Genomic DNA, 22,674 nt, shown 5'->3' on the forward strand with positions numbered 1-22,674 from the left:
AGTCATGGTGTAATGATGTATCACCTCATAAAACTATTTTGTTTTCTACCTAACTTTAACCTTTTTAATTTATCGTTTTAGAAAAAAAAAACTCTAAAATAAATTTTGGATGAAACCACAAACAACGTGTGAAGAACACTGTCCAGTAAAATGTATTACTGTATTCTTAACCAAAAATAAACTCGCTAACTCTGTGTTCCCGCCGCTCCTTTGCCCCCTTTTCTTATTAAAAAAGAAATTAAAAACATTTGACTAAGTAGTGAACGTTGTGTGTGGCGCAGCAAGGGCGAGGCGGAGAGCCGCTGGTACCCGGCGCGCGCTCGCGTGTCGGCCAGCGGGCTGGCGGCGCTGGCGCTGCGCGCGCTGCCCGCGCCGCCGCACCTCGCCGCGCGCCTCGCGCTCTGCGCACAGCGCGTATGTACTACACTCCTACACAATCTTCTCACCAGCTCACTATACGTCCCCACTGAACGACTCGGAGATTACCATAAGTTAAGGTCGACTAGGCCAAATAACATACCATATTAGTAGTAAACTCGATTGTTGCTACTAAATATTTGCATCTCTTTTCGATATTCGTATAATTTTGATTGATCGGGTAAGCTGATAAAAAAAACACTATAATACAATTATGATACTTAACATTTTGGTATGAACGAAAATTCATACACTTTTCATTTACAGACTAATTTGGAAAAGAAGTCATGTCTAAAGGATATAAGAGAAGAAATAACAACCATGATCGGCAGAAACTTAAAGTACTGGCGTCGAAGTGACGTCAGGGAGCTGAAAGATTCCTTTTATAGAAGACTGCAACATTTACAGCAGGTGTCTCTGCTCATGAGCCTCCTTCATACTTCTGATCTCAAGGAAGATAATCCTAAACAGCTTTCACTTATAAATTCCATTCAAGAGCTGTCCAAAGTCTGGGAAATCGATATGTCGATGTTAAGAAGAAATGCCGCCGCCGCTACAAGATGATATTAGATAGATGTTGTAAATAGTGTACATTTCATCATTTTGTAACAATCGAAATAAGTTGTTAATATTTATAATATACAAAGAATTATTGTAATGTTGATAAAGAAAATGTACAGTTGTTTTATTACTTACTTCTAAGACCAACGTTTTACTACTACTTAATGATTTGAGCTGTTATATTTGTAATGGTCAAAAACATACGTCACTTCGCTATAATAATAACTTAAATATTTTCGGTTTTAATTTTTGATCACAAAATTGATGAACTTCAAGTAAATATATTGCGAGATTTACAAACATGAACATTAAAAACTAAACAGTTAAAAAAATCTAAAATTCGACATCCCGACCGTAGAAGGAGAGCGTATTTAGCTTAGTGCTCTTTCTCCATCCTCGCACTAGACTAAGAATTGTTGTCATCGACTTGCTTACGTATAATTCTGAAAACATACGTAACATAATTTCTTTGCTGCACTATCACAGTCTATGAAAACGCCTAGAATGTAAATACATTTTGATCTTAATTCACAAAATTTTAATTCTACCCACTGCATAATACGTGTCTGTTTATTACGTTGATTAAAAATAAACTGAATTACCAAGTGCTGATCTATCAGAATAATTCGGATACATTTCGTGGTAGGGCTTGACGACGTACACCAGTTCAGTGCCGACCACTCCCGCTAAGTAATCACTAAGCGTGCCCGCAACACGAGCGTCACTACTGCCTTGATGCACCTGCGAATATGAGGTACCAATTGACATTTTGTTTTTACGACTTTACTATGTGTCTTATTTCATACCTCATAAAGTCGTCCGTCGCTCAATCGGGAGTTTCTGGCAGCGTATTCCCCTATTGCTTGCAAAGTATGATAGTTGCTGTGCTGGCGAAGTGAATATCGCCAAGGATATAAAATATACTCCTAAGCAAAAATATAACGATAAAATAAATACTGGTTGCTAACTATTCTATTAGAGCCAACCCTAATATAACGAATTTTATGTATCCATCGGTAGTACCGTAGTTTTAAATAAAAAAAAAGGACCAAACATTTTTCTCGTAGAAGTCGTGCATTAGCCACAGGGAGTACGCTTTGCACAACATTTATTGAAAATTATGCTTATAATTATTATCTAATTCAAACAAATATCAACGTTACTACTTTGGCATAAAATTAGTTTTACCTTTTTAAATTCAAAACTCGCGTGTAGATGTATAGCCAGGTGTATCCTGTCTCCCAGTTGATGAACGTACGTCCGTAGCGCTATCGCCTCCGCCGTTGAGAACGGTTTATCTCCCGGGTAGTATTGAGAGCAACGTACTGGAGTCTTATGGACATCATCTATAATATTACGTTTCAACTTACTATGTAGGTTAACGTCAGAAAGACAACTGAGATGTTACAAACTTCGGAGTCAAATTAAGCAAAGATTTTTTTGAATAAAACAATTATACGTTGGGCCGTAAAACCATTTGTACTTGATAACAACAATAAAGTCGCAGAGTACCTTGCCAATGGTATGCAAAATTGCGATTAATATTCGCACCAAAACAAGTGTCGTTAGACATTTCCTTTTCGACGTTTTTATACCAGAAGCTGGGCCGAGTAGTATTACTTGCCGTTGTGTTACGGCACCATTGCTCCACATTAAAAGATTTGCGGTTACGTAGACTTTGTGTGAAATTCAACCCGTCAGGATTCACTAGAGGTATCATATACCTAAAATCAAATTTATCTCGTATATAAAGCGTGATTAAAAGTTTATATCAGAATTATTCAAAGTCAAAAGATTAGTGTTATTGTGTCCTCAGTGCTCGGTGCAAAACTATTGATACGTCAATAAGAGGCTCTGTTACGTTTAGGTTTTTCAGTATCGAATTTCAATATGTCTTTTTTTAGATTAATTAAATTAAAATAAAATTGTTGATAAACTCGACTCACCAATCATAATCATTGAAAAAAGGTGTTTGGTAATTACTATCATAAAGCAATTTGTCTGTCAGTTCAATAACTGCATTCGGTGTTCCCCATGTCATACCGTTGATTGCTAAAATACAAAGCATAATGAGTTTTTGCTTCCTAGCTTTCCTATCGTCACATTTGTTATTTCTAATTCAATATGAATAACGGTGCAAAATGTACAGAAACGTACTTCCAATTACAAGTATTCCTGGTTTTGTGCTCTGCCTGTCGCTTTGCAGCTCAAGGGAGAGGATGCTTTGATTGTTAGCGGTGCGGGGAGTCAAGTGGACAACGCGGGCGATCTCCGGGTCGTCTCGAGCCATATTCTCAGCGACATGCAAGAGACTATTGTAATCCATATACTTTGTAAACCTTAATTTTTGCCCTGTGCTTCTCACTTTACGCATTTTCGCTCCCGACCTGTTAAAACTTTAACTAAGTATCAATAGGTACAATCAAGGTACAGTATAATTTATTGCATATTTGTCGTACATTACGTAGTTTCTTGGTGGAAACAACAATATGAACAATGCACCAAAAAAGTACAACGTTGCAATCAAATATATTTTAACTTGTAAAATCATTATCACAACAAAACTGTTATTTTGATTATAAATTTAAAATTATATCACGACATTAACCTCTTACTTCAAATAATATAGATAAATAGAAGTGAAAATCATTTGACAATTGCAAATCGTGGAATTTTCATTGAAATTAATTTTACAATAAAATATTATTAAAAAACTGGTACTGAGTGTTTAAACATTCTCTAAATTTGTAAGAAGAAGAGTTTTATTGTATTGTGATCAATATTACTTTGGTTTCGTACCTCACACAAAAAGTGAAGAATAAAAATGATATTTGTAAAGAAGAAAAACTCTGGCGACCAACTTCTACATTTATGAACCTTGTCACGACTGATTTCTGTCACGAAATGTCGGGCCATCTTGTCAAATCAACATAAGATGAAGCTTTGTTCTTTCTTAATAATATGTCATTTATAACAATTTTGCTAATAATATGTCTTATAAATCCAATACAATCTTTATCCAAATCCAGCACCGATGTCATCGACAGTTTGTATAACGTATCAAGTAAGGATCTTGCAGGTGGAATGCATTGAAACAATGTGTCAAACGAGTGTCTACTTATTTGTATGATCATTGCAGTATCTCGTCACAAGCGAGCCCACACAGAGTACACGCGATGGCGACCTAATCAACTATCCACTGAGGAATTCATCGTAAAAGTACTAGATGATGATTTACCAACTACGACCGCAAAAGAAGTGGTCGCAGTAAATATTTTAGCCACAAGAAGAGATGAGGCGAAGATTATTGTTGGTGGAGCTGTGGTGCCCTCACCGACACCACAATTTCCGGTAGGATAATTCAATTGATATACAAAACGTGAAACTACCGCCCTGATGAATGCATATCATCATAAAAATTGTTTACACAGGACGTGGCAGTGAGCGTCAGTAGAAATCCAACGTATTCTCCGAAAGGTACTTGAAGATATCAGGTTGGTTAGTCGGACTGTGCTCAGACTTTTATCTGTTTTTTTTTGTAATTAGCTCGTGTTCGGAACGATCCTCCGTTTCCTCAATACAAGTACGGTGTATTACCACAACGGGATGAGAGTCCTCCGGCCGGGCCACAGTTCGTCGCCCGGCCTCCATCGTTGCTGTCTCGCCAGTACGCGCCCATCACTCCTGTCGTCTTCACTCAACGTTCTTCAGCCACTTACCTTACTCCACCGATTGCAGATCGCCGTGTAAGTTATACTACCATACTTTCACGTCATGTTTACTTTACAAAAAATGTGATGTATAGTCAGTTTTATGATCTAATGTTACGTCTAGATAACGTAACATTTCAGTAAACTAAATTACCAGCAATTTAACACATAATGATTTTTACAAATGTCACATTCGTGTTATTAACAGACTCCAGCCGGAACGTGGATGAAGCCATCAAGAACAGCACCTTTTCCAGAAATAGAAGAACCTTCGCGAACGTCTGCTTTTGAGCATGAATTTGTCAATTTTCACCCATTCGAAGATGAAGATTTGAAATCGAATCCAATTTATGTAAGTCGCAGCTCATACCTACCTTCCACAGTACCAGAAAGGACAACATTACAATACAATATTTATAATGCCGATGAGAGCACCATAGTGGACATCCCTACATTAACTACAGAGGCTGTATCAAAAACGACTGAGAAGACAGAAGAAGACAAGGATTTCGATCCAACCTATGGTATGATGTTTTATAGTGAAGAGGATAACGATATCACTAAATCGGAGCACAAAGCATATAAAGATGAGCCTGAACCGCGTACTAATGAAACACACGATGAAACTATGTTTACAACAGAATTAATACGAAATGTATCAATAGAAAACCTAGAACGCCAGGAACCGGATATAAGCAGTGAATTAGAGGTAGAATTCCAAAATACAACAAATTTTGTTTCTAATAGAACGCATACAGATACAGAGTTTGATATCGAGATATTGGAAGCACCTGCGACTGTAAAACATAATTGCAGTTTACTACAAATACGGCCTTTAAGTTTTAAATCGCCACGGACTTTGCCAGAGGTGAGTGAACGACACCATACAAGTACACTACCTGTACAAAATATGTGATCATGTTCCCTTTAGACCCTAATTCTTAGTAAATTCATTGACTATGTACGTTTTCAGATTATATTGCAGTTAAAAAAATGGGCTGAGACAAGTCCCGTAGCGAAAATAGCCGATATAACCACTGGAAACTATACATTAATGGAAAATCCTATTTATATGATGATAATCGACGATCCAAGCAGTGGTCAGATTGTTTCGGCTAAGCAAACCGTTATGGTAATTGCCGGTATGTTTTTGAAAGTTTAAGAAATAATTGCATATATCATGATTCTATGGATGTATTTAAAGTACATGCAGTAATATCCATGTTGTTAACATCACCACCGCCTGTGTTATAGTTTACAGAATTATAGGATTTATTACGTGATCATTGTTTTCGTTAGTCGTCTTTCATAAAAACTTCTAACTCATGAGTTTGGCTGATGTTTTAAAACCTGTTCCAGGTATTCAGGGTCGAGACCACCAGGCGGTATCAGCCGCTCTCTACGTGCTGTACCAACTAGTAGAACGAACCGAGGAGCATGCCGATTTATTGGCAAAATACCGCTTTTGGATTGTTCCTGTTTTCAATCCCGATGGATATGACTACTCCGTTACCTTTCCACAAGTACGATAAACGATAAATTCAACTTATTATGACCTATTTATGAAAAATTAAACTTGAATTCTTAAAATAACGATCTGTATCTTAAACAAATTAAAAATTATTATTAATTTTACACTAGGAATAATGACCTTTTAAAATTGTGTCACAATATTTTTGGCAGCGTCGAGAATGGACGAAGAATTTGCGACAGACTTGGGAGACCAGTTCCGCCAAAAGTCTCTGCGGTTCATTTGGCTTAAGATGTTCAATAAAACCATGCTACGGAGTGAATCTTGATAGAAATTTTGAATATCAATGGATTCCACGTTAGTATTCTTATCTAAAATAACAATCAATTTCATATATCGTAAGGATTGTATAGTAAAAGTAGAAACGGAATTGGGACTGGGAGCACAAGAGGGGTAAAACGTACTAGTTAGTTTAGCTCGACTGGGATTACTGATGGTGTTTGTGTTAATGAGACGAACTAGTTATGGAACTGGTTATAGAATAGGATCTAAAAATACTAGTGTTCGCACGTTATTGACTTGCAGCGGAGGAGCTGAGGGCGGAGCACCCGTGCGGCGAGCTGTACGCGGGCGCACGGCAGCTGAGCGAGGCGGAGACGCTGGCGCTCACACGCTACCTGCACGGACAGCGAGTGCCTCTGCACACATTTGTCGCCTTCAAAGAGGGCGACGTACTTGTAAATACAATATTTTTCTTAATTTAGAGATTGTTATACTTTTTCCTGAATTGTTTTATGAATTTCACTTGAATGACTTTGGGAATCACTGCTCTAAATTAAAATTAACTAGTCTCTTACCAGTTCTATCATTGCATTTTCTGTTGTCATTTTTTAAGAGTCCAATCTCGCTTTTATGTGATAGTTAACATCAGTAACCGAAAATGTTTTGCAGGGTATCATGTATCCTTATTCGCATACGAAGAAATCTCGTGCGTTTGATCATATTTATGTAAGTAGTCAATTGAAATACGGTTAACAATAATGCGTGCTTGCAATTTATGAAAAAGAAAGAAAAACAACGTATATGAAATGAAGCATAATTGTTGAACAAGTGCGAGGGAGTTTAAAGTACCCGGAAACTTAATACCTATAAATTCTAAACTTGATATTACTTTATTATGTTATTTATTTTTATGATACGTGTAGAGGCAGCGAGCGTCTCGCGCCGCGTCCGCCGCGTACGGCATCAGTGGCAGACCGTACGTCGCCGGACAGACTTCGCAGTTTTTACGTAAATATTTTATTTTTACCAAAACATTTTTTAAACATAAAGTAATATAAGACTTGGTCGTATATAGGATTATCATATGACGATAATAAAGTATTTTCCGTAGGACTACGGTACATCAAAGTACGGCCATATAGATAAATATTTATTGATTAAAGTAATAAAATTTGTTCGATTACAGCCTAAAAAGTCCTACAATCTAGCTGTGTGTATTTTAAAAATTATAACATTGTCGCAATAAATAAAAAATAAAACAATTAGAAGAATTAACATTGTGTAGATTTTTTATTAGTAGTAGATGACAGAATTGCGAAACAAAGTAAAATGCGGAAAAATGTTAAGTAAAAATATAAAAATATATTTCAGCATTGTACGCAGGAGGTATAGAGGATTGGGTTGATGGTCACCTAGGTATAGATAATACGTATACTGTCATGATGTTTCGACCCACGGATTCGTTCAATTCTAAATACGTCACTGAGGTGAGCTCGCACTTTGTATTGTAATGTTGCTTTTTCGAAATTGTCATCTTCAAAAAGAAGTAAAATAAACTACTTAGTAAATTAATAATGTACTCATATTTCTTATAACCATTGCGAATTAGCTATAAGCTTTTAGTCGTATATGATATAATGTACGACATTGTGATGGGAATAGAACCCACGACTGCTATATCGTTAGTCCATACCCTTAACCATTGGGCTATTGACGCTTCTATTGATAACAAAAATCCATAGGGAAAACATGAATCTAAATACAGAAGGAAAAGGGCTGTGCCAAGATCGTACCGTCTGTTCTATCAGTTACATTGTCACGTTATTAGTATAAGCATTTGAATGTTGTTTCAGCGTGTGGTACACGAAGCTTACGCTGCATTGGACACTTTACTTCTGCATAGCATGGAACCGCCGCATAAAACGCCTGTCGTTACTCTGTCCAGGTCTAATAAAGGCACTCGCCACACGCTTTCATACCCGATGGTCAGCGTCCTCTGTACTTCTATATTAACTGTCCTTACCGGTGTTACCATATTAATAAGAGTTTAATGGTTTTTGATTTAAAGAGAAGAGTTTTTATGCCTAGAAGGAATCGCCAACTACGTATCAGGGTCAATGACCCTGATATTGAGCTTTATATAAATAAGTGTTGAGGTTAAAAAGCTGAACTAATACTCGTAATAGATTTGTAATTAGTGTATTTAACATTATTCACTTCGTATCAAATTAACGTTTAATTGCAGCGACGAGTTAGTAGGTTTTTACATTTATTTATAACTTTTCTTATAATGTATTAAATAAATTTTGGAATATCATAAATTGTTGGCGATCAGCATTTAATTTGTTTATTTTATATCGAAAGCGGTATAACTTTGTATGAAAACTTTTAATAAATGTATTATTACGTTACTATTTGTTTGTCTCTAGAAATGTCAAAATGTTGGTCAGTTTTTTACACATTCTATCAGTCAGTTTTTTAGAGAAAAATTGTAATGAAAACAATATTTTTTTTTATAACATAAGGTGGCAAACGAGCAAGCGGCTACCTGAAATCGCCAAAATGGCGAAGCGACCGTTGCCCACAGACATCCGCAATTGCAGACGCGTTGCCTACCCTTATACGACGGAGGAGGAGAAGCACATAAAGAGGACATTTCCCCGTCCTATGCATCTCCTTCACGTGGAAACACGGAATTGCTTCCATTTCACGCCTGTCTTCTGTGTGGTCGTGGTATTACAACGGGCGTGCCGGTCCATTCGTCCTAAGATGTTAAAGCGTTATTATATTTCCGTAACCTTTTTATAAGTCCAGTATTTTTTTTTTTGCAAAGAGCCTATTTTGAAGATTCTTCCAGAACGTTTTATTTAAAATCTGCTTGTCTTAATAAAATAACCTTTTAGGAAGTCGGTTAAAATAGTATTGTACAGCCATAAACAAGTGCGCAACGAGAGTGGACATTCTTAATCTGGTGGTCGCTAAATTGTTTCTGACGAAACTTTTTGCACTTCTTAATTACAATGTTAGCGATAGCAATGATGATTCCGCAAGGTCATTAATCATTCCGATAACATCATCAAAGATATGGAGTTTAGCATGATAAATACATGATAATTGATACTTAAACCTACTATTATTACTAGAATTTAATTAAAATTATCACTTGTAACAAATGAAACACCATTAAAAAACGATTTATTTAGAATTAGGATCAGCTACTTCCGACAAGTTAGATAACGAAACATTTTTAGAGGAATTAAGTTTTTCTTTGTCATAAACTACAAATTTTTTCCTTTATCAGCCTTGAACGCCCCTGTCGTATGGATTAAGCGACTTTCAAATCGATAAAAAGAAAATTGCCAGCTGATGATTACGTAATCGTAAACAAGTGTTATCCCCGTTATTCTCTAAAGTTAAGGGCCTTATCGCTATGACTAACAATAAAACGAAAACTGAGTATAGGCAAATATTAGTACAAATTTTGCTTGTACTCATTTTATTCCTAAATTTAACTTTACACCGCGTTTATTTGTAAGGCTGTTAGAGATGGCATTCAGCATATAGCTTTTAAACATTCTGATTACAGTTTTGAAGGTATTTCCGAAGGCTATGTTAAAAACCATAGAAGATCCGTTTCTAAAATTCCACCACAAAGATAATGGTATGTTGTCACGTGGCAAGCGTGATATATTATCAAACTTTATCATATTCATCAATAATAATTTAATTCGGGTTATTGGTTGTTGATAATTGATAATATTCACGAATTGATTATACGTGGCCGTGTGCCCGTCTCAGATATACATATAAGTCACGACATCTAAATAGTACGGTAGGTGTAAATATTTCGGTAATAAAGCTGGAAGAAATTAGTAAAACAGATTTTATGGCAAGAGGGATGAGTATACTCCGCCAGTTACAATTTTTTAATGATGATTAATAAAATTCATGTTCCGAGACGATTATGCGAAACTTGTCCAGTGCTCTTCGAAAAGTGGCAGGCGCTTACGGACAATAGACGAACGTTTGATCATAATTTTCATCAAATGTTTTGAATGTGTACAAAACTTTGAAACCACACTGTCAAATACTTTGACAAAATAGTCTTGAATATTGTTTAATAATTTATAATATTCACTTTTGTTAGTCTTTAACAAAGATTATTCGTTTATAGTTATTAGCATTTTGTAACATTTTCAACCGCTACGAATTAAGGACGCCTCTACAAAAGCTGTTTCAAAGATTAAAAAAACACCAAAAGAATTGAGACCGTAACAGAGTTCATTCGCATTTACATAAGTATTCTGGGTAGATGAATCCATTGTTACAGTTGCGATGCGTAATTAATATATTGACTCAAGGTCGAAAATATGCAAGATTTCGTTTAAGTTGTTTTCAATTTAAACAAACAAAATTTACCCTTAACAATAAATTATTAAATTTGGCAAACTGTGCGTCTTTGCGGAAATACATTAATTATGTTGTTGTACTTGACAAAAAACAAAAAGGGTTTCAAGTGCAGTGGGTCAAGAACAAGGACCTCTCAAACAACTTCCTTAATGGCGATAAAAACGCATTCCAAAATTTGCTTCTTTTTTTCTTTCACATTTTAAAAATTTACTCTAGTTATTGACTCCGTTTCTGCTAATTTCCCACGCAGTCGTAAAACCCAGACAAACCTACTCCTTTTTTCACTATGTTTCTCTCTTTCCATCTAACATGTATTATGAATTGTTTGTTACCGCAATGTTTGTTCTTTCTTCTGTGGACAACGAAAGTATATACACTTTTGTAGATATATAATATAATCTTACTTAAATTCACTGATGAATAACTGGCATATTCATTAAAAATCATCTAATCTAGCTTTAGTCATAGATTAAATTAAAGCGCAGTTGAAAATAATTAGTAAACAAGGAAAAAAAGCATTTTACTGTTTGGAAGGTGTAGGTATTACTGGAAGAATTGGTACAACTCATGCGAATGCGAAGCGGCATTTGCCCAATAATAAGGGTATTGAGTGGAGAACATAAGTTAAGGGGTTGCATATTGAACAATCAAGTATTGTTTACGACTAAGGCATACGAGATCTAGGCAACGACTACCATATTCAGAGTTGTTAAGACATCGTGTACATTTATTATGAGAAACCTATACTCAACGATTAAACGACACTGAGTGCGATACAAACGTATTCATTTGAGCCCTCATTTGAGGCGCACTGTACTTTTCTATACAATGTTATTATTAATTAGTTGATGAATTTTTCCATTAATTATATCTTTAGCAATTAAGTATTTATACCAATCTTCCAATTACGTAACGTATCAAAAATGTATCAGTTAAGGTAGTTTAGCCATAAATGCTTGAACGTATTATAAATATGTTATATCTAAAAATGTTAGACATTGCCTGTGTGTTAATAAGTGTTTCTTAAAATATTGTTTTAAATTATTACCTTGTGTTTTTATGGCACATTTTCTTTCTCTGGTGAATACCCTACTAAAGTTTCATTTCAATCATACGGTTAAGTGTACAGGAACATGTTTGAGACATACACACGTTTATTTATATTTATATAGATTAATCTACGACACAACCTATCTACGTACCTATAATTTGATAAACAAGGGGTATGCTTAGTCAAATTTTATCATTTATTCGTTGATTGCAAATGGAGGTGCAAGGCACAGACGTTTTGCATTCGATAAGTTTTGTATAAATTCGTCCAAGAAAAGAACAAATGCTCCACTCGCTTGCCGTTTTTGGCGCGAGTAAGAACATCATCTAAAAATTATTATCTATAATATTTCCTTTTTAAATTAATTAATATATATATTTTTGTTAGTGTGTTTATGTTTTGTTAGGATTGTTAAAAAAACATGGTAAGTTATAATTTATATTTATACACACATAAAAGTTGTTGGTTTACAAAGTAATAAAGATAACAAAATAAATAAAAAATAATTGTGTACACAATTAAAAATTGAATTCTTTTTAATTTAATTAATTATTATTAATCAGTTTTATTCTATATTTTCTCTGTTTTATTTCTTTTTGTCATCCATCCATCCATCTCCCTGTCCTTATCCAATTGACGCATCTACGCGCCGGGTTTTCTTTCTTTAGATCTATTATCCGTCATCTCAGTCAACATTGCTTTCTTGATCATGTTACCATTTATGCAATCTATCCATCTCTTCTTCGCCCACCCCTACGGTGTATTCACGCCATTCCTTTAACGAAATTTATTTGATTTTATTGATTGATGTTAACATTAAAACGATTTTTATTGTATCTTTACTTATGAATGTAAGTCAACTGCTTGCATACTGAAGTTCAAAATAAGTTAAAGTTAGTTTAAACTTCCGTAAGTTAAGATCTTGTTCCTACCGTCGTCGTATACAGTTGCCAATAAGATTTGCTGATTGTATTTGGATGTTTATTTACATTTTTGATGTACCTCTATTGTTATACTTTTATTTCATAATAGATTTAAAAACTACGTATTATTTTACTTTATCGTAAAAAATTTATGATAATACGTCAAAAGATGAAAAATCGATAATTCGACGTATTGATTATTTCATGGTCATATTTATCGTTGCTCTAGATATTTTAATTATTAACAGTAGCTTATCGGTCGATTTTATATCTATGCCATAGATCTATTTTATTTAAATTGTACGTAATTACTACGTTTCAGTCGTCATACATCGTTCAAAAATTCAGTTAGAAAAGGCACTCGATGTACTTCAAAATTATTTTCCTCTGAATATAAATAAAGACTAGCTTTTGCCCGCGGCTCCACCCGCGTGGAGTTAATAAATCAAAAGTAAGTAGCCTATGTGTTCTTCTAGATTATCCTCTACGCCTGTGTCAAATTTCATCGAGATCCGTTTAGCCATTTTGGCTATAATTTCTAACAAACATCCATCCATCCATCTAAACTTTCGCATTTATAATATTAGTAACTTAATATAATATTTAAATGTCAATAAAACTTATACTATTTTAGTATATTCTTAACTGCAAAGGATTACTTCTTGGCAACTTAGGTTTTTTATGTAAAAAGTCTAGTTACACTTTAATAATAATTAATTACTCTTTGTATTATTTAGATTGTATTAAATAGATAACAACGATATCGTAATTAAACTATTGACAACTATTATTTCTATTTATTCTTATTTTATTGAATCTAAAAGACATATTAATATACGTACCCCCCTGAGGGGCTCAGAGCTTCACTTAGTTAGAGGTGACTAGGTCATAGTCAATCATACTTGCACACTGTACATATAAAATTCGAAATCCTATTGATATATGGCGGGATATAAACTCAGGCTTTTAGATTACAAGGCAAGTGCTTACAACCCTGAGCCCCCGCGCTCCCGATAATTTTAAGTAAACTATAATAAAATCTGAAATAGCAAGATTGAATAATTTTAAGTTACATATGAAATGTATGAAGAAAAATCATTTACGTTACTTTTAAACTATATACTAATATTATAAAGAGGAATGACATCATTTTTTATAAGTAACGAATAAATAAAAAACTACTGGAATTATTACATATATTTTGATGCCATTAGAAAGCTTCATCATCACTGAGTATCAGAAATCGCGGAGAAAAGGTGGTTTATAAAGAAAACAGCTTGTTCTGTTGTTGCTTCTTCTTGACTAGTCTATCTGCCTTCAATAAAAATCTTATCGGAAATATAACGGAGCAAAATGTTATTTAAAAATGTGCGTCTTATAAACCAAGGTTAAGGTTCTTTAGCGAACGCTTATTCAAGTGTCTTTATTTCAAAAGTTTGTTTCATCAAATTCTTTTAGTGACCTGTGAATGTAGTATCGAGTTAAACATACACCTTTTTTAAACCTTTATCCCTTGATATGTTTAATTTATTGAGATTGTCGATTTGACTAACAATGAGTTCTTAAATATAATTAAAATAAAGCATAACTAATCAGTCATATCTAATATAGAATGAATTTGTTATCTGTGGTCTTTGACCTCGAGTAATTCTCGTAAAAGTTTAGGCGAATAATTCAAATCAACAATGGAATATTGCAAGGTTGTTGAAACTTTTTGCCTTAATCAGTTACGATAGTGATTTGGAATTCAAAACAGATTAAATTGATATGCAAATCTGAGTGATTTATGATCATTACATATCTTTGCTAGGTTAGGTATATTCTGATAGTTCCTATCACCAGTATTTACTATTACCTACCTACCTATTAGGTACTGTAAGCTTCCACTGCCGAAATAGCTGCCTTATACATATTGTTATCTCTGTTTTATTCACAGAGATCGAGAGTTATGATAATATACAATTTTGCGCCATTCTTTGTCCACGGTAACAATAAACGCAGTATTAAACAGAATAAAGCAGTAAAAGTTCGTATCATGAAACCATGAATCTGGAGTGGGATTATGCTGCTGAAGGTTGTAGGGTTACGCTTGACGTTTTCAAAAAAATGAAAATAGTTGTTAATCTTTAGGTTATTCTCACTTTTGCGCCACAAAAAGGTGTAGTTAGTGTACGCCAAGTGACTTGTTCCGTTTACCTAACTAAAGATACCTAACCAGTTAGGTATCAAGATTTTTTTCCGTTTTCGTAACCGATAGGGTGCGAATACTTTTCTATTTTACGGGCCATCTATTTCTTTTATTACTATTAAGTAAAGTATTACTTTTTCTTCAAATTCCGAATAGTGGCTGTGTAGTGTGCGCCAGAGTGAAATTAGCCGTATGGTTTCAGACAAAGTAGTGTCAGCAGTTTGATATCCGGATACTTGCATTTTTGCGTGCCGAAGGCCCAACTTTGGTCGTTTGTCGCCTTATGATTTAAAAAATAAAATAATAAAGGCAGGCAGGCATTGGCAAGATGAATTCCAGGACTTAAAAGGTAATAATCGGGACAAAACATTAAATGTCAATTAGATCTAAATTAAATTGCGAAATCTATTGGGTCTTGAAATCGATAGCTGATCGTTTTAACATGTGATTGAGGGCATAAAACTAGCAAAGTGTACCCACCCTAGCAAAAAAAGTTGACCGGTTACGATAACGGAAAAAAATCTTAGTACCTAACTGGTTAGGTAAATTTAGTTGGGTAAACGGAACAAGCCCGCCAAGCTATAGTGAACAGATACCAACTCTACAGTTATCTGATTCGTTAAAACTTAAAATATTATAGAATAATAACTATGCCCTATTCGATTTTCTTTCATTTTAAAATAGGCGAATTAAATTACTATTCAACGATATCAACGATGAATATGCAGGATTGTTTTAGGTATTTTATGTGATTATTTTTCACATTTTCCATTTAACTCGATTATCTGACAAGATGACCTTTGCGTTATAATTTAATCATTTTGTATTTAGATACAGTGGAGTTTATCGTATTCACCAATATCGAAATTTAAATTCCAATAAAATGTTTTCACATTGAATATTGATATAGTTTGATAATTACAAGCGTTAATATTCAAAAAACTAAATCAGTAAAATGGTTATCTAGGCATTTAGGTTTCGGGCGTGAGTTTTATATACATATGTATGTATGTGTACAGAATATTGTACATAATATGTGTTATTGCAAACAAACATTGTTTTGAAGTAAAATATCAACAATAACAACTTTTTATGACTCAACGAAGGTAGTTTTACTATTTTTTTTTTGATAATCATTTATTACTACAGAGTCAAGATCAAATGAACAAGGGATTTGATCCCAGTCCTGAAACACTGCCGCCCATCACAAACGGCTTTGACAAGAAGAATATTAGTGAGATGCCTGATAAAATGAATAATCATAATTACGAGGGAAAAGAGAAAAAGGTGAGAACTAAAACGTGGTTTGGAGGGAATTTATATTATCAGATATACAAATCATCACTTCGTTAACGTTGTTTTGGCAAAGTCCCCATTTACTTCTAATCTGCGCGTTTTACTTGAGTGAAGATCAGCTAACAAATTAGAAGCTAGAATTCTTAAAAACAATACAACGCTAAGTAGTAATTTTTAGGATTTTTAGCCTGCAGTTTGTTTTAAGATTAACTAAGATTAATTAGTCAATTGATAATTGTTTGTATACAGCAGACTACTTTTTATGTTTTTGTTTTTTTTACTGTTTTTGCGATATCTAATTTAACTTATGTTGCGAGGAATAACAAGATATATTATCGGCTTAATTGACTCGGATGCTTAAAGTACATTTAATATTAAGCAGATAAAAGTATTGACGCAGTGACATAAAGTAAAAGTCAAGATTGTGAATATTATTTGCATGATACTGATCCATTAATCCTTTTAAAAAAATTACCTCTTGTTATTTTATCTGCAGGTTAAAACTAATAATCAATCGATAATGTAATCCAAAGACAAGATTTTTTTTTAAAACAAAAGAATTGAAAAACTATAGGATATAATATGATTCAAATAACACGTAGTGATATTTTCTTACCAAAAACTAATATGATACTTTTATACGCTTAATGAAGCTTTTTCTTTTAGGATTTGGAAGATGACCAACCGGAAAGAGCAATGTGGGGTAACCAGCTAGAGTTCCTCATGTCTTGTATAGCGACGTCAGTGGGGCTGGGCAACGTGTGGAGGTTCCCTTTCGTTGCGTACCAGAACGGTGGCGGAGCATTTCTTATTCCCTACATCATTGTGCTCATCCTGATCGGCAAACCGATGTACTACCTAGAGGGCGTGCTAGGACAGTTCAGCTCGAGAAATTCTATCAAAGTTTGGTCAATGACACCGGCAATGAAAGGTACCGTTTTGTGTAATTAGTTAACATCGTCTTCCCGATCTTGTCCCAGGATTTCATCCTACAGATTTTTTTAAATTACCAAAAGGGTTCACTCATCTCTCTCTTCTTAATCATTGCACATTTCACGCAATCCGCTCATCTAAGCTTGGTCCTAGAGATGTACGTCTTTTTATGTAATTAAAAAAAAAGCCACAATTGACAACCGGAATGCAGGATTCCTGAGACAATGAATTAATGCCTGTCAAAAATTGTGTAACGCATTTTCCAATCAAGGATTTTTTGAGGTTATTTTATTACCAAATATTTTGATTAGTAAATTTCCACTTAAATAAAAACTACACAATCTAATCGATCGTTCATGTGAACAGGAAACAAACTAATTGAATAAATGATAACAATAATAACCTTTATATCAATTATCATATACCAATATTATTACCAGATCATTATTTCAAGGAATTTTATCATTAAATACGATTAAAGCTTGTTTACAACATCGATTAAATTTGAATAGCGCAAAGAAACAACACTAAAGACATGATGATAATATTTAATTCTCATCAGCTTAATATAATAATTTAAAAATTAATTAATTATTTAATTACGTCTATTCTAGCCTTATTCCAAAAGATTAATTTAATATTTTTTAATTAAGACTATAACGTACTAACTTTGTAATCGAAGTGCCACGTTTATTAAGATTCGTATAATTTTTTTAGGTACCGGATACGCTCAAGCTCTGGGATGTGGATACATTTTGTCATACTACGTGTCAATCATAGCTTTGTGCTTGTACTATCTATCAATGAGTTTCCAATCTACCCTACCTTGGGCCATCTGTAACCCGGAATGGTTAAACTGCGTGCCATCCGAATTGACAGAGAATATCGTTCTAACAGAAAATTCGACGAGCAGCGCCGAATTATATTTTGTGTGAGTCGAAAGAATTCTTATGCTCGTATTACGTGAGTTTCTACTGCTAAAACAGACATATTATTATGCTCCAAATATCGAAAAAAACAGATAACAAAAAGTTGTTGTAAGGTATTCCAGTAGTAGAAGTTGAACTAAAACCAAAACATTCTCGTTTATTTCACCAAGAATTCTTTTGTGTAGCTGTACATACGCTTTTTATTTACTTTTATCGCTATTTCTTTAATAAAGTAACGTTTGTTTGATAAATTAACATTGTTTTTATTTCAGAAAAACTGTACTTCAGCAAAGTGACGGAATCGAAGGTGGACTCGGTTAGTATCTTTAAAATTTACATAATAATCTTTCCTGTTGTATGGCTACTATAGAACTGAAAATTGTTTGGTTTTTGTATTAAAAAAATGTTTAAATGTTGTTTAAGTATTTTGTATAGGTAACAATTACCTAAAGAATTAAAGTATCGATAGATAATTTTGTACAGATATTATTAGGCAGTGCTTACCCATGATAAAAAATTAAAGTATTTATTGTGCAGGTGCTCCTATTTGGTACTTGACGCTTTGCCTCCTCGCATCATGGGTCATTATTTTCCTGATCGTGGCTCGCGGGGTGAAGAGTTCAGGCAAAGCCGCCTACTTCCTTGCGCTCTTCCCTTACGTCGTCATGATCATTCTTCTCATCAGGTTTGTCATAAACAACTTCCACATTGTGAGTTTTTACAAAACAAATCAACACTAATGGCTTGCTTAAACAACCATATAACTATTTGGAGCGACAATATGAGAAACTTATTTTAGCATTCATTTTGTTTTAATAATATTTGCTATAATATTTCAGTACTTCAATTCTTCCGGGAGCGGGCACTGGTATATTGTTCTTCATAACACCCCAATGGGACAAACTTCTTGAACTCGATGTAAGTCATAAATTATTTTTTTTTGCTATTATTTCACCGCCACATCTACATTTTAAAAGCTTGTAATTGAGGCGGACACTCCCATAAATAACACTTCCTTTCATACTTTTTCTGCGTGGGCAATGAATGTCTGATTGAAATGATAACGTTTTCTCCCCAGGTGTGGTACGCGGCGGTTACTCAAGTGTTCTTCTCGCTGTCCGTGTGCACTGGAGCCATTATTATGTTCTCCTCTTACAATGGCTTCAGGCAAAATGTATACAGGTAAATTATGAAACATCACATTCTGATGCTTTATTAGCAACTACTCCAAGGGCAGCACATTCTCTCTGTGTTCGATTCTTGACTAGCACTCAAAACGTCAGAACCGTATTTAAAATTAAACGTGGTAGTTATTTAATAATTTTAAAATCAGTTGTATGTTACCAAACTAGTGTAAGTTCACAAAATACAACATTTTGGTTTTAACGTTCATATTATTTTTTTAGAGACGCTATGATTGTGACTACCCTGGACACATTCACTAGTCTACTCTCGGGTATTACAATTTTTGGCATCCTCGGCAACCTAGCTTACGTATTAAATCAAGAAGTCAAAGATGTGGTCGGCACGGCTGGCACGGGCTTGGCGTTCGTGTCGTACCCTGATGCTATTGCTAAAACTTTCCAGCCACAGGTAAGAAACACACTAATCATTTTTTTTCCAATTCGCTAACGACAATAGACAAAAAGGTACAGGAGAGTGAAGGTGTATGTTTTGTAAGTGTGTAAGAAGAATAAAGTTAAACTTACCAGCTCGATGCCCCTTTCACCACCTGCAGGTGCCTGGTCACTGGCGGTGTCAATCGAGTCAAGACAAATTTTGTCAAAATCTATTGGCGCCAGATGTGAATGCACCTTTATTGTTACAAACGCGAAACCGAAATTCAAACAAACCGACTGACTCGCAAGCCCTCACCCGACTAAACCGAGAGGGATTCAAATGTACCCTCCTTTGCGGACAAAAAAGTGCGACCGGTTACCTGCATTAAATCTGTATAGCAAGGCCGCGAAATTTAAACTATATATTCACCACCGACTGTGACGAACTTGTATGATCTGTATCGGACAGTAAGCGTTACATGACACCCGTCTGTAGCGTAAAAGGTTCGTAAAGTTTTGAACAATGAGCTGCAATGCGATTTCGTCTATAAAATATTAGCAATCGAATTTGTCAGTTTTGAACTTAATTCTTTCTTGTTTGCAGTTGTTTTCAGTGCTGTTCTTCCTGATGATGACTGTGTTGGGTGTGGGCTCCGCGGTGGCTCTCTTGTCCACCATCAATACGGTGCTGCTCGACTCGTTCCCTCGAGTGCCCACCATCATTATGTCGGCCTTCAGTTGCTCTGCAGGATTTCTCATCGGTCTTGTTTATGTCACACCGGTTTGTAGTTTTTTTTAAACCTTGCAAGACTTTTAAAACAATTCTACTTTTAAATCCAACTATTGAACTTCATAAATATAAACCCATTCGACACATAATTGTCATATCTTTAAATATGAAAGAATAAAAGACACTTATAGATGTTTTCATTCTATAATTAATTGTCGTAAATAAACTATTTTTTTTTAACAGGGTGGGCAGTACATCTTGGAAATGGTCGACCATTACGGTGGCACATTCCTTATATTGTTCTGCGCAATTGCTGAAGTCATTGGCGTGTTCTGGCTCTATGGTAATTATATTATACCTATCACAATGTTTTTTTTATAATGACCAGATTAAAAAAATAAAAAATTTTGAAGTTAAATTAATTATCGATACATTACGTTACTGACGAATGTTAACTTATTTTATTTTATGCTTGTTATTTATGTCTTTTTGTGGTAGTAACACATGTTTTTGTATTTTCAGGTCTAGAAAACTTATGTCTCGATATAGAGTTCATGTTGGGCATCAAGACATCTGTGTACTGGAGATTCTGCTGGGGTCTGATCACCCCCGCTATGATGATAGTCGTGTTTGTGTACGCGCTAGCGACGAGCACCGAACTCGTCTTTGGTGTGGATTACTACTATCCAGTTGCTGGCACTGGTATGTACCTTAGAAATAACAACATACGCAGTTTTCAGACAACTAATGTTTCATTCCAAAAACTTTTTCTAACATTATATCAACTTAAATATTTTTACTTAACTTCAATGAAATTTAGTTTTTAATATTAAATAGTCCTAAATAAGTTATTTCATATTTTCAGTTGCTGGTTACCTCATGCTGTTTGTGGGCGTGGCTTTGGTTCCTATCGGTATAGTTGCAGTGATGTTCAAGAACAGGACTGGTAACTTCGTCGAAGTAAGTTATACGACTTGTATAAGTTAGTTTTTGTCGAGTCCAGTAGGACAGAAAGTTAATATTTTCCATACACATATAAATCTAAAGTATCATTCGAATCAACAGTTATATTTATTTACGTACTTACATTATATTTATAGACATTGAAACAATCGTTCCGTCCCAAGTCGACGTGGGGTCCGCGGTCCACGATAACCCGCAACGAGTGGACTCTGTACAAGAAGGACGCGATGGCGGAGCGCGAGAAGCTGCAAGTCGGCTGGTTCACTCACATTTGGCTCAGTCTCTCCAAAGGATATGAAAGACGACTTTAGTTCATTTTATGGACGTTTTAGAAGATATCTGTTTGCCCATATTTATCAGTACTAAGTGATACCCTTAGTGAACATCTTGTTTAAGAAATAAACAGTAAGAGACTATTAATGTTTGTGTTGGGTAATAGGTATTGAAGGGGTAGCTGCTGTTTTAAAAATTACTAAAAACATTGGATTAATGTAAATTAGTTAAGATTAATTGTTGCCAACAAAAATTCATATTTTTATATCATCAAAATTTTCATGTCAGATTTTAAAGCTTGTTCCGTTTCCTAACTAAATTTACCTAACTAGTTAAGCTGATTTAACAGGAAATTCCCTTTCATACCTTGTTAATGTTAAGTATTATAATTTTATGTAAAAGAATCTGTTATACGTAATCGAAGAGTTAAGCTAATTGTACAGTATCTTACATTATTTAAAAGCATTTTTAAATAATTAATTGTAAATTATTGCTTTATTTTATTTATTACTTAAGGTATATTTATGTTGCATTTTAACAAAACCTTTATTTTAAACGCAACAAACAGAAATAACTTATTTATCAAGTAGATTTTTTTGTAAAACTCCTCATTCGACAAGTTTATTTTTAACCTTTGTAACCTTTTCTTAAGGAAATGTTAAACATTTTTCGTAGTTCTTGTTTGGTTATATTTTAGTGTTTTTATCGCGATGGCTGTGTGCAATTGTTATACAAGTATAATGATTAAAAATAAAATAATTAGTTAAGTATATCTCCGCATGTTAACATTCGTGTTATCTTATTTATTTCTTAACTTCTTTCTTGTTATATTAATATGACCAGAAAGTTAAGTGATTAAAACTAGTTTTAATCACATTTTTAATATTAAATACCACTTCTATGAATAACGAATTATGAAGCAAGATTGTATAAAGTGTATAATAAAGTTTTACAAATTAAACTAAAATATTTTATTTT

At 34.2% G+C, this 22,674-nt stretch overlaps 4 protein-coding genes across 4 annotated transcripts in view; 3 read left to right on the plus strand and 1 right to left on the minus strand.

The window, feature by feature from the left end:
- The window catches only part of LOC106106845 (thioredoxin domain-containing protein 11), a 6,036-nt gene extending 4,942 nt beyond the window's left edge, over nt 1-1,094 (plus strand). The window contains exons 11-13 of the mRNA XM_013287504.1: nt 3-9; nt 258-414; nt 685-1,094. Of these exons, the coding sequence (XP_013142958.1) occupies nt 3-9; nt 258-414; nt 685-981 (461 nt within the window). The 3' untranslated portion in view covers nt 982-1,094. The remainder of the gene's footprint in view (nt 1-2; nt 10-257; nt 415-684) is intronic.
- Nucleotides 1,095-1,187: 93 nt separating this feature from the next.
- On the minus strand, nt 1,188-3,588 carry LOC106107383 (zinc carboxypeptidase-like). Its single transcript, XM_013288224.1, has 8 exons — nt 3,438-3,588; nt 3,136-3,365; nt 2,925-3,030; nt 2,491-2,702; nt 2,167-2,324; nt 1,785-1,904; nt 1,581-1,719; nt 1,188-1,421 (listed from the first exon to the last, which is right to left on the minus strand). Exons 1-8 carry the CDS (start codon nt 3,527-3,529, stop codon nt 1,312-1,314), a joined length of 1,167 nt encoding a protein of 388 aa, XP_013143678.1. The 5' UTR covers nt 3,530-3,588; the 3' UTR covers nt 1,188-1,311.
- A 274-nt stretch (nt 3,589-3,862) lies between these two features.
- On the plus strand, nt 3,863-8,852 carry LOC106107033. The gene is made up of 13 exons (XM_013287712.1): nt 3,863-4,042; nt 4,118-4,329; nt 4,410-4,455; nt 4,525-4,724; nt 4,897-5,556; nt 5,662-5,830; nt 6,048-6,211; nt 6,372-6,516; nt 6,745-6,896; nt 7,111-7,167; nt 7,365-7,449; nt 7,813-7,928; nt 8,295-8,852. Exons 1-13 carry the CDS (start codon nt 3,940-3,942, stop codon nt 8,490-8,492), a joined length of 2,307 nt encoding a protein of 768 aa, XP_013143166.1. The 5' UTR covers nt 3,863-3,939; the 3' UTR covers nt 8,493-8,852.
- Nucleotides 8,853-12,103: 3,251 nt separating this feature from the next.
- LOC106107456 (sodium-dependent nutrient amino acid transporter 1-like) lies at nt 12,104-22,217 on the plus strand. The gene is made up of 14 exons (XM_013288311.1): nt 12,104-12,326; nt 16,163-16,300; nt 16,976-17,240; nt 17,960-18,173; nt 18,444-18,487; nt 18,709-18,856; nt 19,011-19,089; nt 19,250-19,353; nt 19,578-19,764; nt 20,335-20,511; nt 20,704-20,803; nt 20,983-21,162; nt 21,326-21,420; nt 21,561-22,217. The coding sequence occupies exons 1-14, from the start codon at nt 12,324-12,326 to the stop codon at nt 21,732-21,734; spliced, it is 1,908 nt and encodes a 635-aa protein (XP_013143765.1). The 5' UTR covers nt 12,104-12,323; the 3' UTR covers nt 21,735-22,217.
- The last annotated feature ends 457 nt before the right edge of the window (nt 22,218-22,674 follow it).

The sequence above is a fragment of the Papilio polytes genome, unplaced genomic scaffold (genome assembly GCF_000836215.1).
Source record: "Papilio polytes unplaced genomic scaffold, Ppol_1.0 DF822067.1, whole genome shotgun sequence".
NCBI classification, from domain to species: Eukaryota; Metazoa; Arthropoda; class Insecta; order Lepidoptera; family Papilionidae; genus Papilio; species Papilio polytes.